This window comes from Anoplopoma fimbria, chromosome 4 (genome assembly GCF_027596085.1).
Source record: "Anoplopoma fimbria isolate UVic2021 breed Golden Eagle Sablefish chromosome 4, Afim_UVic_2022, whole genome shotgun sequence".
NCBI lineage: Eukaryota > Metazoa > Chordata > Actinopteri > Perciformes > Anoplopomatidae > Anoplopoma > Anoplopoma fimbria.
In genome coordinates this window covers 22,472,211-22,486,762 of record NC_072452.1, presented here as the reverse complement: position 1 = coordinate 22,486,762, position 14,552 = coordinate 22,472,211, and the positions used below count along the sequence as shown (strand labels likewise).

General features: G+C 37.0%; 1 protein-coding gene across 7 annotated transcripts in view; it reads right to left on the bottom strand.

Annotated features, from left to right (window-relative positions):
* The window catches only part of prom1a (prominin 1a), a 74,171-nt gene that overhangs the window by 7,040 nt on the left and 52,579 nt on the right, over positions 1 to 14,552 (bottom strand). For 4 of the 7 annotated variants that reach the window (XR_008531174.1, XR_008531175.1, XR_008531176.1 and 1 more), the window contains exons 10-23: positions 14,154 to 14,313; positions 13,828 to 13,980; positions 12,861 to 12,984; positions 12,480 to 12,583; positions 11,730 to 11,814; positions 8,274 to 8,420; positions 6,412 to 6,483; positions 5,374 to 5,466; positions 3,327 to 3,380; positions 3,163 to 3,243; positions 2,911 to 2,979; positions 1,959 to 2,048; positions 1,218 to 1,333; positions 415 to 438 (exon numbers count right to left, since the gene is read on the bottom strand). Coding sequence is in view for 3 of the 7 variants with exons in the window: in XM_054597555.1 (XP_054453530.1) it covers positions 415 to 438; positions 1,218 to 1,333; positions 1,959 to 2,048; positions 2,911 to 2,979; positions 3,163 to 3,243; positions 3,327 to 3,380; positions 5,374 to 5,466; positions 6,412 to 6,483; positions 8,274 to 8,420; positions 11,730 to 11,814; positions 12,480 to 12,583; positions 12,861 to 12,984; positions 13,828 to 13,980; positions 14,154 to 14,313 (1,372 nt within the window). In the remaining 4 variants the exon portion in view is untranslated. The remainder of the gene's footprint in view (positions 1 to 414; positions 439 to 1,217; positions 1,334 to 1,958; positions 2,049 to 2,910; positions 2,980 to 3,162; positions 3,244 to 3,326; positions 3,381 to 5,373; positions 5,467 to 6,411; positions 6,484 to 8,273; positions 8,421 to 11,729; positions 11,815 to 12,479; positions 12,584 to 12,860; positions 12,985 to 13,827; positions 13,981 to 14,153; positions 14,314 to 14,552) is intronic. The other 3 variants (XR_008531177.1, XM_054597556.1, XM_054597557.1) reach the window with 1 other exon arrangement.

Below are 14,552 nucleotides of genomic sequence, written 5' to 3'. Positions count from 1 at the left end.
AAAACAAAATATCGTATACAAACAGGGGGATGAAAAATGTAATGTGAGAGACATGCTGATCAGTTTTTGAGTAAAAATGCTTTCTTTTTGAGTAGTCAAACTTTTCAAGAATATTAAGAGATAGATACTTTTTTTTTTAAGTATAAACAATAGTGTTTTATTTACACTATAATTACAAAAAACAGGTGGACTTGTAAGGTAATGATTGCAAGAGCCCTTCATGAAAGGTAAGGGGCACTTTTCAAAGGTAGCACACGACAAGAAGCCACACCATCCACCCATAAGAGCAATTCCAAGCTTAAAAACGTAAACCAGCACCAATAATTTAGTAAACAAGTCTATGTACAAGATCCAGAGAAAAGCACAGAGTGATAGATGTTGAAAAGGAGAGAGGAGGTGAACTGAATGTCTTACGTTTTCATGGGAATTGTCTCAATGCTATAAAGATACACAAAAAAAAGCAACATAAAACGGTTATTGAAAATGTTCAGCGATTTAAAAATGCACCCTAAAGTTGTTACCCAGCACAGATCACATGACGAGAGATGCCACCGATCGAGACATTATGTTGTATTTGTGTGAAGCCGTGATTTAGTGAGTGAACAAAAGGTCCATGAAGGAGAAATATAAATTGACAAATGCGTCAATGTTTCTTTGTAAAGTGCCAAGTGCTTGACAGAGAGGAATGTAACAAAAAAATAAAGATATGGAAGATGGAAATAGTAGAAATGGTTATCACAAAGTAAAATGCCAAGTCCCAGAAACAGAGGAACTACAAGGAGGAGAAAAGGGAGGATAAAAACAATAAAACAACAATAAACCAGTAGAGCTACTGTGACAAAAATAGAACCTAAAAAATATTATTTAATTTGTATTTAATCAGAAACTAAGAAGTTTCATATTCAAATTAAAATCTCAATATTATCCAAAAATATTTAAATTAAGTAGGCGTTAGGAAGTAAATGAGAAAACTACAAAATTTACAAAAAGTAAAAATTCTACTTAAGATTTGCAGCTTAGCTAGATATAACTTCAGAAAGAAAGTAGAAAATAAGAAGCTGTAGAGAAAGAAAGAGGTCTTGCAACCATCAATAGTGTATAAAAGATCTATTGTAATGAATACAGACTGTCTTGAGAATCATTATATTTCATTTTAAGAAGTATAAGCTATACAAAAAATGTATACATGCAGTAGAATAACAAGTACAAGTACTCACTCATCGTAAACATCCTCTGTGTCCATCCTGCGGTAGTACTTGGCTAGTTTCACTGCGAGGATGATGCTGGGGAACAAAAAGAGAGTGCTGCAGCCAAGGCCCATCCAGAATGTGTTCTGTGGACAAAAAACAACATATTATAGCTGAAACAATTAGTTAATTAATCAATAAGTCGATCAACTGAATATTGATAGGCATTGATACAAGTATTTTGGTAATCTGTTAAGCACAGAAGCAAAAATATTATCTAGTTCCTAGTTATTAGTTGTAAGGATTCAATTTTTTCTTTTTTTGTGATTGTAAATGAGATATTTTTTGATTTTGGGGAAGAAATAAGTTATCTGGAAGATGTCACTATTTGGCTCTATTGTCTGACCTTTTATAGACCATTCCTTAACTGATTAATCTGGAAAATAATATGCAGATTTATCTTTAATCATTCAAAAAGTAAGCTTCAGCCTTACAAACTGTTATTAAAAACAGATGTCACCCTTTTTGTTTACCCATGTATTGTATATTTTTGATCTACCTCATCATTATAGAAAATGTCAACTAAGACTTGAAACAAACAAAATTTCAACTATACAAAAAATTCCTGAAAACAACCAGTTTCTCTGGCTTATTATCCACCATTATAAACAAATACTTTGTGTTTCATTCTGGCTGTGGCACGCAGACGTGGCATTCACAGTACTGTGAGTTGACCGTTGTCACATTTGATCTGACATCTGATATAATTACCATGGAGTCGACCAAGAAACTGCAAGCAATGATTTCCGCCGTGTCCAGCATGTTGCTGAAGGGCTTGCATGGCGCGACCTCCAAAGCCAACTGCAGAGAGCGAGATATAAACAGTACAGGTCAGCACGCAAAAGGAACAAAGGAAAACATCAAACTTTTATTCTGTATGCTAAATTCTGTTCGCTGCTTAATAACATTGAAGCTTGTTGTGTCACCAAGGATGTACTTGTCAAAAGTTTCACTGCGCAATAGATCCTTTTTTCTTTAAGTGTTCTCGGAAAACAACAAAAACATTGTGATCGAAGTAAAAATACTATTGACAGCTGAACAAAACAGCTCCAAACTTCTTCTCTTTTCACTTTGTTTTGAGTTCCTTAAAGTTAACTACAGCAGAAAACCAATGTGCCACAAAGCAAATTCCTCAAATTTATAGAGGTTGTAATTGCTATATTTGTCTTCTTTATATTTTCTCCCAAAACTCTTGCAACTTGCAAAGGCCAGTTCTTAACTCTCTGTGTACCACTAGTTTTTGGGATTTGGACCCAAAATGAAATTGGACTAAACATAAGTCAAATCAAGTTTTGATAACCCGTTTATTCGATTAAATCCAAAGTGTCAGAAACGAGAAAACAACTCATATTTTTTGTTCTGTCCTCTCCATCACCAGGAGAACCGGCCGACCGGGTCTGACCTGTGAAGCAGCTGCAACAGGGTCTGACCTCCCACAGGATCAGGATCCAAAGCAGCTGCAACAGAACCTTCACTTATCCAGCAGGGAGTTGGAGCCCACTGCTCCCGGGACAGGATCAGGATCCAAATAAAGGATTGATTATTATTATTATTATTATAAGATTGTATGGACCCAGTATAGAGGTGAAACGTTGCCCCCTATCTGTTTGGAGCATGTGGCCAGGTACTACACACATACTAACTAATAAACACAAACACTTACTGATGTTTTGACCCATTCTATGTATTGATGGAAGTAGCCAACAATGGTCGCCTTGTACTTTCCCGTTTCCTGTGAAAGATTGAGACATAATGTGAGTTACGGATCATTTATATGTGTCCCAGTTTACTTCCTATGTGAATGATATCAGCTAACAGGAAGTAGAAATGGACCCAAGCTGTTGCCTAGCGATGCAATTCTGTTGCAACAGTATATAAATTAGAATACAAACAAAGCAGATGGTCCTTGAGTTACCCGATTGATTAAATTTGTTGCATTCTGGGAGATGAGGTACTGGGCAGCTTCAATAGCATCAAGAACTGCTAAAACTTTGTTCTGCGGAGAGAAATGACATATTTAGTTTTCGCTCAAATCTAAGCCTGGATTTCAGATTCAGATGGAAGGGCTGGTTTACTTACTGGCAGGTCTGTGGCTGTTCTCTCCAGGAACCTCATACTCTGGTTCAACGCACTCTTTAAAAGGGAAATTAAGAGGACAAATTAACTACAGAAATTCCGTAAATGTCAGGGGATACAGTCAGCGGTCATTATACACCAGTGAAACACAAAGGGAGACCAGGCGAGAACAAAACCGACACTTGATGAACAATATTCTGCTTTAAGTACAGGCATGCTGAAGAGTTTTGTCCCAAAATCAAATACCCACAATGCAAAGAAAGAAATTATTCACCTTTTTCCTTGATTTTTCAACCAATGATGGAGAGGGCAGAGCGGTTACCAAATGAATAACAGACATTTCTTTTCTTAAAGTGGATAATTTGTAATGTTTCGGTACAAAACTCTCCATGTTTAACACCAATCAGTATGTGACTTTTATACAAATTTAAATACAAGAACACACACATACAAACACACAATATCCTGCGATACCACCCAAAATGAGATATATTTTCTCAGATTAATATATGTCATCTGTGAGATTTAATATCTCTCCAAATGTTCCAAAATATGTATGGGGACACTAAATACACAGAATGGACACATTTCAGCTTACCCTCGCTCTAACATATTTCTAGAAGTTGAAAGTGGAAAAAGAAAAACATAAAAAGCTTTTGTAAAAGTTGTGAAGTGCATCACTGCCTGTTTTTAATTGCCAGCAGCTGTAAATCCTTGGTGTTACTCAAAATAATGACATTGCCTTTTGACCGAGAGAATGAAACTGAATATTTAAGATGTTCTTCACAGACACGACATGTTGGACACATCCCTGAGGGTCAAAAACACTCTGCTTTTGATGATATTTAATGAAACACCGAAATATGCTTTCCCCGTCAAGGATGATACCATTATTTTCTTAAATAAGCATTAGCACAAGGATAACACACCAATTACCACATCACAACCTTTCCTCTGAGCATAGATTATATTCAAGTACATTTTGAAATAGACTAACTCTCAACGTGCATTACTTGATTTTTCAAGCTATTGGGAACAAGCTGATAACACAACATTATTATTATAAAGTTACACAGTACAAAACCCAACATTATAATGTATTTAGAGTCATGTTTCTGGCCATCTGATGAACATTAGCCTCATATTCACTCTCTTTTCTCTCTGTTTTGGTCTCCACCAACTCCTGAGGGAAATGTCTGGTTCTTTAGCTGCTAAATGCTCCGCTTTGTTCACCAGCTAGTCTCTGAGTCACAATGAGCTGAAAGAGTTTGTTACTTCGAGTGACACTTCATATTAAAAAAAGTAATTTAATACATTGTTATTATAAAAAATATTGATTTTAATCTATTTTGAGTTCAAATATTTTGTGCAGGAAACACAACACGTTCTGGCAATGAATAAACCTTAATCTATTGTACTATATATATATTTAAAAACACGTGTCATACAGTTAATGCGTTGAAAATATACATATAAAGGAAAAATCCACTTTTGCACATTTTTGTTGTGGTTGAATCTGTCGTGTCTTTTCCCTCTACCGACTTCATATTCTGAAGTTTATTTTTTTCCTACATTCCCCAGAGTGCCTTGAAGGAACGCCTCCAGCCAGGAATAGGTGAGGATGTTCTGCATTTACTTGTACTTGCAGCAAAATTAGAACAAGGTCTGTAAATGTTTCCTAAAAAAAAAATCATCCCTCGATTCACTCAGAGATGCAACATGCCCTGTGGCTGCATTGCACTGAGGAAGTTGGTTTATTGCTCGTCTTCACTGACAGCCTCAATAAAATATTTAGAAAAAAAGAAAATGTTTGCTTCGCTGTGAATGTTATAATCCTGATGTCATATTAGTTCATTGTTTCCCAGTCAAAAAACAACAACAACCAAATTAAGGCAAAACACATACAATGCTATTTTAATGCCCACGTTTTTTAGTGGTTTATGTTGGATGTTTCCTTTTAGCTAGACAGAAGAACCAAAAACCAAGACAGCCACCCAGCCAGGCGTGAATATCTGGACTGAGGACACAGAGACACACAGCGGGGCTTTACCATGGCCTGCTCCATGGAGATGATCTGTTGGCTGTGGATCTGCCGCAGAGTTCCGGCGTGGCCTTTCAGAGCGGTCTGCAGAACGCCTCTGGGCTGAAACGCACACAGGCAGAAAAACAGGCAATTTTGTTGAAATATCATTTATGAAAGCGCTGAAGGAAATGTTAAGCCCATAAACTACCAAACAAGTCATGTCAGAGAAGTTATTTATTCTTTCCCTTGCTGTAAATAATAATCAATGTGTTTTTTTCTCCTGTGTGTAGACTCGTCTTCTCCGTCCTTCTGGAGGATCCTTCAGGACTCGCCATTTAGAGGTGAATAAATGTGTTGTGTTACATTACATTTTTTACATTACAGTCATTTAGCAGACGCTTTTATCCAAAGCGACTTACAGGAAGTGTATTCAACATAGGTATTCAAGAGAACTACGAGTCACCAGAAGTCATAAGTGCATCTCCTTTCTTAAACAAGCATCTTAAAGCATAAACCAGAGCAAAAGTATAGTGCAGAGGCAAATTACTACGAAAACAATAATTGCAACAGACTAATACGAATATAATAAGTGCTACAAACTACTACGAATAGGATAAGTGCAGTAAACGAATACGAATTCAGTAAGTGCAGCGAACTGATATGAATACAGTGAGTGCAACAACTAATACGAATACAATAAGTGCTACGAGGAAGGCTCAGGGTAGTGCTTCTTGAAGAGGTGAGTTTTCAGCCTGCGCCGAAAGATGGGCAGCGACTCTGCTGTCCTGACGTCAGTGGGGAGTTCATTCCACCACTGAGGGGCCAGGACGGAAAAAAGCTGGAAGCTGTTACCTTCCTGAAACCCCCTGAAGGCAGGAAGACTGTCTCTATGTAGGCAGAGCTGTTATGTTTTAGACTACAACACTGAGCTGGGAGACTAGAGATAACCAAATATGCCCCCATGGCATTGTAAATAAATAAGTAAATCAAATTATGTGTCTCTGAAAACAGGACATGGAAGTGGATGTTTGTAAATCAGCTGGTACGACACCAAGGTGTTCTTACCATGAGGTCTGTCTGGGCCTCCAGATCTCTGGCGAATGAGAGCAGGTCGACCACAGTTACTCCTTTGTTGACCTGAAGATAAAAACATGTATAAAGATAAAAAAATAAATCCTGTAAGCATTCCTTTCTCAGTGGTAATTTTGATTTCAAAGCACTCAGGTTAAGTGTCATTTTTTTCAAGAACTATCATCCATAATTACTAGCTACATAATCATTTTTACTGTTTGTACATTTATTAAAATCCCATTGCACCTTGGAATTACTATTAAATTAAAGAAAGATATATAAGATGCAGTATTCAAAATGAATCAATTGGGCATTATTAAACTTTAAAACCACCTTGGTGCATATTCCTTCAGCTTTTTCCTCAGAAGGAAAGACTCAGGGACTTCAAAAACTTAATTTTAATAAATAGTAGATATTTATTATCTCTCTGTGATATATTTTTTCCCAGAATGTCTTTAACATTCATGCTATTATATAACATTTCTTGGCCCTTAAACCTCTCATCCTGACTTTCTGAGAGTGAGTTGTGTATCAGGACAGGTGTTGCACTCGAATGGAGTCCTTAAAGCATTTATTTTTATTTTTCAGGACTAAATCTAAGTGAACCTGACAGGTAGTGTTGGAAGAGACAGGGAGTGCCATGTCCCGACTCTTGTTCCTGCACACTCTTTGCCTTGGCAAGAATACTTTTGGTTAATCAGGCTTCAGAACGCAGTGTACTGTGTCACGTCACAGCTCCTATTAGGTAAAGCATGGCTGCCTGCTGTATGTTAACTGACAGCCAAGCAGGAGGCTGTTTACACAAGCTGTTTCTGGTGACATACCAATAAAGTACATATGTAATACAATAATATTAGTATATGTATAGAACACTCTCTTATCAACGTTTACACTGATCTTTCACAAAACAACTGATATCTATAGAGAGCTTACACTAATAAACTGATGTCATATAGCCAGTGGTGGAATGTACATTTACTCAAGTACTGTATCTAAGTACAAATTTGAGGTACTTGCACTTGAATATTTCCATTACATGCTGCTTTATACTTTTACTCCACTGTAAATCAGAGGGAAATATTGACATTTTTATACTTTACTTTGCTAATTGCATCAGTAACAATAATACAATCATGCAATATACAATAGTAAAACACTCACAGGGGTAATTTTGGGGGAAATCAGTACTTTTACTTACAGATAGATACTTTTAAGTACATTTTGCTTATAATACTTGCAGGATTTTTACTTGTATTGGCATATTTTCACAATGTGAAGTGATACTTTTGCTAACCTAATTAAATATCTGAATACTTCTTCTACCACTACATATTGCTACATACCTAAATTTATCTAATCAATTTCATAGTAAAATATCCCAGTAATTAATTTGACTGTTATTTTGTACATTTCAGTTACTGTGAGTATGTGTTTGTCCTTGTGTTTTATGTCAGCTCATTCCTTCAGTTTCTGAATCTGTGTTTCTGCCTGCTTGTCTCTTTTAAGTTTTGCTTCATTCATGCATATCTGTCTTGTTTGTGCTTGTGTATCCCTTCACAAATATGAGTCTCCTCATTCAGATCTTTTTTTTTTTTTTTTTTTACGAGTAAATGAGACAGAACCTTTATTTGTCCCGAGGGGAATTTGTTATGCAGCAGTTGTAGAACAAAGTAGGAGAGAGAGCAGATATATAGAGCGCAAATGAAACAAAATAAAAACAATAAAGATTATCAATAGCAAGCAAAGCCAGAAATGGTTAACGAAACGTGTCATAAATATAAAAAGCGGTGAACAGTAACATGCAAATCCCAAATCTAAACAAGCAGTCAATGGTTATGTAATGTAATGTGTGTCACCTCTTCCAGGTAGTCTGCGTAGTTGATTTCTGACAGCCCTGCTTCAGAAAAATCCATGAGGTTCTGTTTCCCCTCTGCCTCTAACAGGATTATTCCCCTCAGGTCGATCTTGACGCTGTCCAGCTGACTCACCACATCCTTAGTAAACTGTAAACACAAAAAGGGACAGCAGTATGTTTGAAAAGGCCTGATAGTAGAACATTATACCTTGATTGTAGATCTTAATATTAAAGCTTTAAAAGGAAGTCAAATGTTTTTACGTTTTGTGTGCCTTTTAGAAAAGCTTGGTTTTGAGTCACAGTTTAAACAAGGAATTACAGTATGAACACAACAACATTGTTAACATAATGAAAGGCCAACAGAAAATGCCAAACAAATTTTGCCACGGATGTGGCCTGGATGAGAGTTCACATATCCCACTAGAGTGGTGTTACTTAACGATGTTTGCATGGAAAGTTTCTCTTTGTTTCTAGTGTAAATTGTTTGCGGTTCCTTTTATTGCGTTTCTGCACACAATCCTTTCCTTTAGTCATTACTTTCATTTATAGTCTGCCTTAATGCGGTTTATGTCTTATATGAGGCACTTTGTATTGCCTTGTTGATGGAAATTGCTCTACAAATAAACAAATTGGAATGCAAAAATCACATTTCTCTACAAACTATTAAACTAAGAGAGAGGAAACTATTCCCAGTGGGCAGACATTAACCAACATTTCTATAATGACTCCATGTTTATGTGTCAATAACTAAAATTACTTTGTATTATTGTTTATTCTGTTTTATTGTATCGCTTGTTCTGAAAACCATAATCATAGAGAGACATATTTTGGCAAATATGATATTCTGCAAGTGATGTCTTGAATAGTAATATGCAATTTCACCACCAAAAAAGAAAACTATATAAAGAAAACACGACAGAAATGTTGGAAATAAAGTTGTTTGTTCCTAAACTGATAGACTGACACTCTTTGTAGACGGGTTGGATTTCCCCAAAGAAAAGAAAATCTCTCACATAATAAGTTATTGTACTGAGGATAAACACTAGGATGACACTAAAAACCTGTGCAATACAAATACACTGTGCAATAATAGTTATTCTGTCTGCATATATAATATTTCAGTTATTGTGGATTCTTTACTGTTTTTATTGCTTATTTGCTATTTATAATACTTATTCTTGATCTTGTTTTTTTTCCACTATGTCTCTTGTTTGGACTATACCCTATGCTGCTGTAATCCTGTAAATCTCCCCGCTGCGGGACTAATAAAGAATTATCTTATTTTAGGATACAAAGTAAAAAAATCTTTCAGAATGATGAAATTAATTATATCCAGTACACAGATCTGCTCCAAAAACTATCTTTAATCCAATAACAGTATTGTGACGCATAATACTTTATTGGTAACACTAAATTTAATGTTTTTAAATCTAAACAAGTCACTAACAATAATTATTTAAACCAAAAAAATGCATGAATCTGAAGATTTGAAGCTGCTTTCTTGTAAATACAAATTGATACACTCAGCTGTTACGTCATTTATGGATCTCGGCTACAAGGAATCTGATTGGCTGAAATCTAACCAATCACCGCGCTGCTGCCCGATCAACCAATCAAATCAAAGCGCTGTGACGCCGTAGCGTGGTGACGTCATTTAATCGTGCACTAAGTGAATTATGATGACGCAGCTAGCTGGTGTTGACTCTGGTGAGGACCACGTGTCCAGAAGTAAAGTTGGGCTACTTTGTGTACCACTGTGTATATTAGTAGTATAGTACTGCATCATATGTATTTGTATGTAAATAGTTACAATAAGTGTAAAATGAAAGTGGAGTAAAAAGTACAATTATGGCAAAATTATTATTATTATTATATTCCTTTATTTTGTTGTATGTAAATAGTTATTGTTAATAAGTGTAAAATGAATTGTCTGTGGAGTAAAAGCTGTACAATTATGGGGCAAAAATGAATATAAAATGTTACTTATTGGCAGTACTTGAGTCATTGTACTTTCTCTACCTAACATGGCATTGTCCTTGCAGGTGGTGTTTCCTATTGACTTCTACAAAAACCACCCTGTCCCAGCCTGTGGATCAGTTGAAGATAATGGATATTCTTTAATGACTTCAACCCTGAGGAGAAACACAACACAAATGGACCAAAAGGAACAACTCATGGAGGATCTACCCTACCAAGACTGTCTGGTAAGTACTGTAAATGATGTGTTTTCTTATTGTGGAACATAAATGTAGGTCAGGTCTGCATAATTTCTAGTATGAAGTACACTCAAATCAAAAGGTTTCTCACAAAGACAGAGATAATATGATCCTGTGTTGTGACAACTCAGGTCAAGTGCAACCTCAGAATTAGTCCTATATCTTTATTTTGACAGTGAGCTGATAGAGAAACATATTTCAGCATGGGAATGAAATCTATGTTGTTACTCAGACTAAAAGAAGGGGACACTTAGATGTGGAGTAGAACATATTTTTAGATTTGAAAAGATTTTGGCATAAAAAATCCAATAAAACAGTACATTTTGTTGAATGTTTTAAGATAGCCTCGTCATTTGATAAGATATATTACCAGAGCTTATACAGGTGATAAAATAACTCAATTCTATATTTTTTTGCTGAAATTCTGGCTGGTAGGGTGTCACACTTTTGGAAACTTTTAACATGTGCAGGCACTAAATGAAGACAAATGACCAGTGTGCAGAAACAGATGCAGCATTGGACATATCAGCTGTTGGCTTGAAAGAAGCCAAGACAACCTTGCCAACTGGCAGGAAAGTACTGAACGTCTCAGGCAGGCAAGAGTGGCTGGCTCAGGGCCAAGAAGAAATAGAAACTTGCATCAGTGTAACGTCTCAGGCATACACTGAGTAAGGGCCGAGGCACGTTAAAGCTATCAGCCGTCAGCGCGGACTTTGTTTTGGCAGCAAAGAAATCATTAGGTAATGCTAATTAGACGCTGCAGCCAAGGATGGAAATCTCAGGACACTCCATCGCCTGTAGCTTATAAAGCTGCATGTCCAAATCGCATACTACATTTATTCTAGCTCTTGTTTCAGCATTCAGTAAAGTGCATTGATTTTTTTGTATATTAACTGCCCATAGTAGTATTTTATGAAGGTTACTTCAGAGTTGTTTAAAGTATGAAATTCGCATACATTCCTAGAAAACAGCTAAAGTACAGACAAACGGAGCTTTACCCGAGGCGTACTTTAAACACATCATTGTACTGAGAAGTATAATGTCTGTACAATTGGCTTTGACACATAAGTGACATCAGAACCAAGAACAATTGTTTGTAACCTTAATGCTTTTAGTAAAATTGTATCACAATGTCCTAGTCTAATATCTTGTATGAAGGAATTTATCAATACAAAGATACTAAGATTGACCGTACAACATGTGACAGAATGCTACTAGTGGTGCGTCGTGAGTTTACTGACCACTGTTGTGTTCAGGAACAATGAGATGTTGAAGACTTTGTCCAGTCGCATGGCCGAGTAGATGCCTTTGTTCTCTTTGCACGTGCTGAGAAAGACACACACATACGAACACATACAAAGAGGTACAACAGAGAAAAAAGTCAACTTAAAAGTTTCAGAGTGAAAATATTTGCTGCCATCAAGTGAAATTGACTGGAAGTACACGACACACTGACGTTCTCTGATCGTCAGTGTAATAATCCTCAAAAGCTGGAATATTTGCTAATTTGACAAAGACAAATGTTCCACGATAACTTTGCAGCCGCTACATAACACATATTTGGAAATATAATTAATGCATGTCTGCCGTCCCAGTTACTGAGGATACGCAGCTTCTCACTGAAAGGAGATGATGAAAGCTGATGTAACCACCGAGAAAGAGGCTGAAGAAAAAGCAACAAAAATAGTGTTGGAAAATTATGCTAATTGGCTTCTCAAGGTCAATAGAAATCCTCTCTCTCATTTGCTTCCCCATCAGTGGAAATAAAATATTCAGCCGCAAGCTTGATGCCTGACCCAACGCCTGCGCCAAAACAAAAAATATTCAAATTCAACAGCCTGTTATTCTGATAAATGTCTTCTTGCTGCAAAAATCCATTCAGTTTTGTAACCAAATGTAAATCTACAATGTAGAGAAGACAGATGTGCAGTCCTTCTAAAAGGTGGAAGGAATAACTCTGTCACCTAAATACATAAAAAAGGAGTTTGTACCTGTACAAGCTCTCTGACGTCAGCTCCAGGTCGGAGTCGTTGTACATGTAGCCAGGGATGAAGTTCTTCCAGTCTGGGTTGACAAGATACGGGGTGTCCACAACCTGGAAGATCAGAGAGCCGGAAAGAGGATGTGTGATTCTCATGGGAAGCAAGTGTGACCATGTGATCAAATTTAAGACAAGCGTACTTCAAGACCAACACACAGACCCAAACAAAGCAGCATTATGTGTGTTTTAATCTGAAGGTGCGCAAAAAACCCCATTTCCATACTTCCAAATTATGAAAATTAAGTCAAATTACTTCTTGAGATGTATTGTACATTTTCTTCCTGCCTAGTGAAGGTGCCTGTTTGTACTTGGGGGGAACTCATGAACTTGCCTTGAAGACTTCTTTGGTGTGGAAAGGTTCACAAAAAAGTTTCTCCATGTTTCCTCCAGCCAGGAAGATGATGGTCACCACTCCCATCAGCACCCAGGAGAAGATGACGGTAAATCCAACGCCGCTGTGGAGCAGGACACACAGGCCCTCAGGTACAGATAAGGTATCGAACAGAAAAAGATGGAGGTGTAGCAGTAGTGGAATGGGTGGAGGAAGAGGAAAAGGTGAACTGCAAGGAGCAGGAGCAGTTTACTTTGGATCTGCATCTCAAATTAGATGTAACAAAAATCATGACATTGGGGGAAAGTTTTTTTTAAAGATCAAAACTCAACAAAAATGTTGTTGCCTTTTGTATTAGGCCACTAAAATCCCAAATATGATACTTTTTCATCTGAGGGAAAAAATAGCCCAAAATGCAGCTCTTTGGGAATGCTTTTGCATGGTGTCATATTTGCAACCCTTTTTTTGTCCATATAAGTGACAAAAACTTGAATCTACTCATTTGTCCGTTCCAACTTTTCCAAATGTTGTCCGCACAGCAGTTTAAAAGGAGAGTTATTGTGATTAAGAGAGCCTAATGTTAAATCAAGATTACAACACAGCTAACAATGTGTAGAATATTAAAGTTCAACCCAAAGTTGAGGTCTTTTGCCATCAAAATTTTATGTTTTGCAAAACAAGTTTTTCTTTTAGAGATGACTTCTGCATTTAGTGTCAACAAACTCTCTTTAGCTCTTTAATGCTCCTCGGGTCTTTTACATGATTGTGATTATATGCTCTGGTCTTTGTCACCTTTTAGAAGTATTGCAGCATGTAGAGTAAATAGTGAAGCAGCAGTAGTTGTGGTAGTTATAGAGTACTAGCATTTGAACAGGTAGTACTAAAATACTGTGTTTTTTTAATGGCAACACCTTCTTCAGTTTTAAATCTGTAAACTGACAGCCTGTCATGTTGACAGTTGACTCACGCCATGAGCATCGTTCCTCCTGTGTTGGAGATGCAGCCTCGCGTCGTAGGCGAGGCGTGCTTGTCGTATCCCAGCGTGCCACACAGCAGGCCCAGGTAGTTAAAGGCCAGGACAAGGACCACCATGCAGCAAAGAGCAATGCAGCCAATCCACCTGTAGGGAACAGGGAAAGCTAAAGAGTTAGAGCTTTTTGAAGGTGGTGTCATCCTCCACCACAGCTAAATATAAAGCAACAAGACGGTGGACTTATTACAGTATTTACACTTTATAGGAATGTCTTTCTTTCTCACAGTTTAGTTTTTAATAGTTATAGGAGGTTTGTTTACCTGTAGAAGTCCATCTTGTCAATTTCAGGGTAGTGGTCCTCAATCTTGGCATGGGCGTGGCTAATGAAGATGGTGAAGTTGGAAAGGGAACTCTGCACAGGGAATACCTTGGAAAAGCTGCTAATGTTATTGCCAATGCCGTCCACCAAACCCCGTACACCTGAGAGACGGATCAATAGAGTAATCAATCAGTTTGAATAAATGGCCTGTGGGAAAAGCCTCTAGCTGCAGATGGAAAAACTTCACTACGCGGTTTAAAGATGGCAAACTTGGATATCATTTTACAATGAACTCTAAATGCACATTCAAACTTGAAATCTACTTAATCAAACTCACAAGGCAGAATAATAAAAGAGACATATGGAGAGGTTAAAAGAGTAAAAACCAGTGGTTCATATA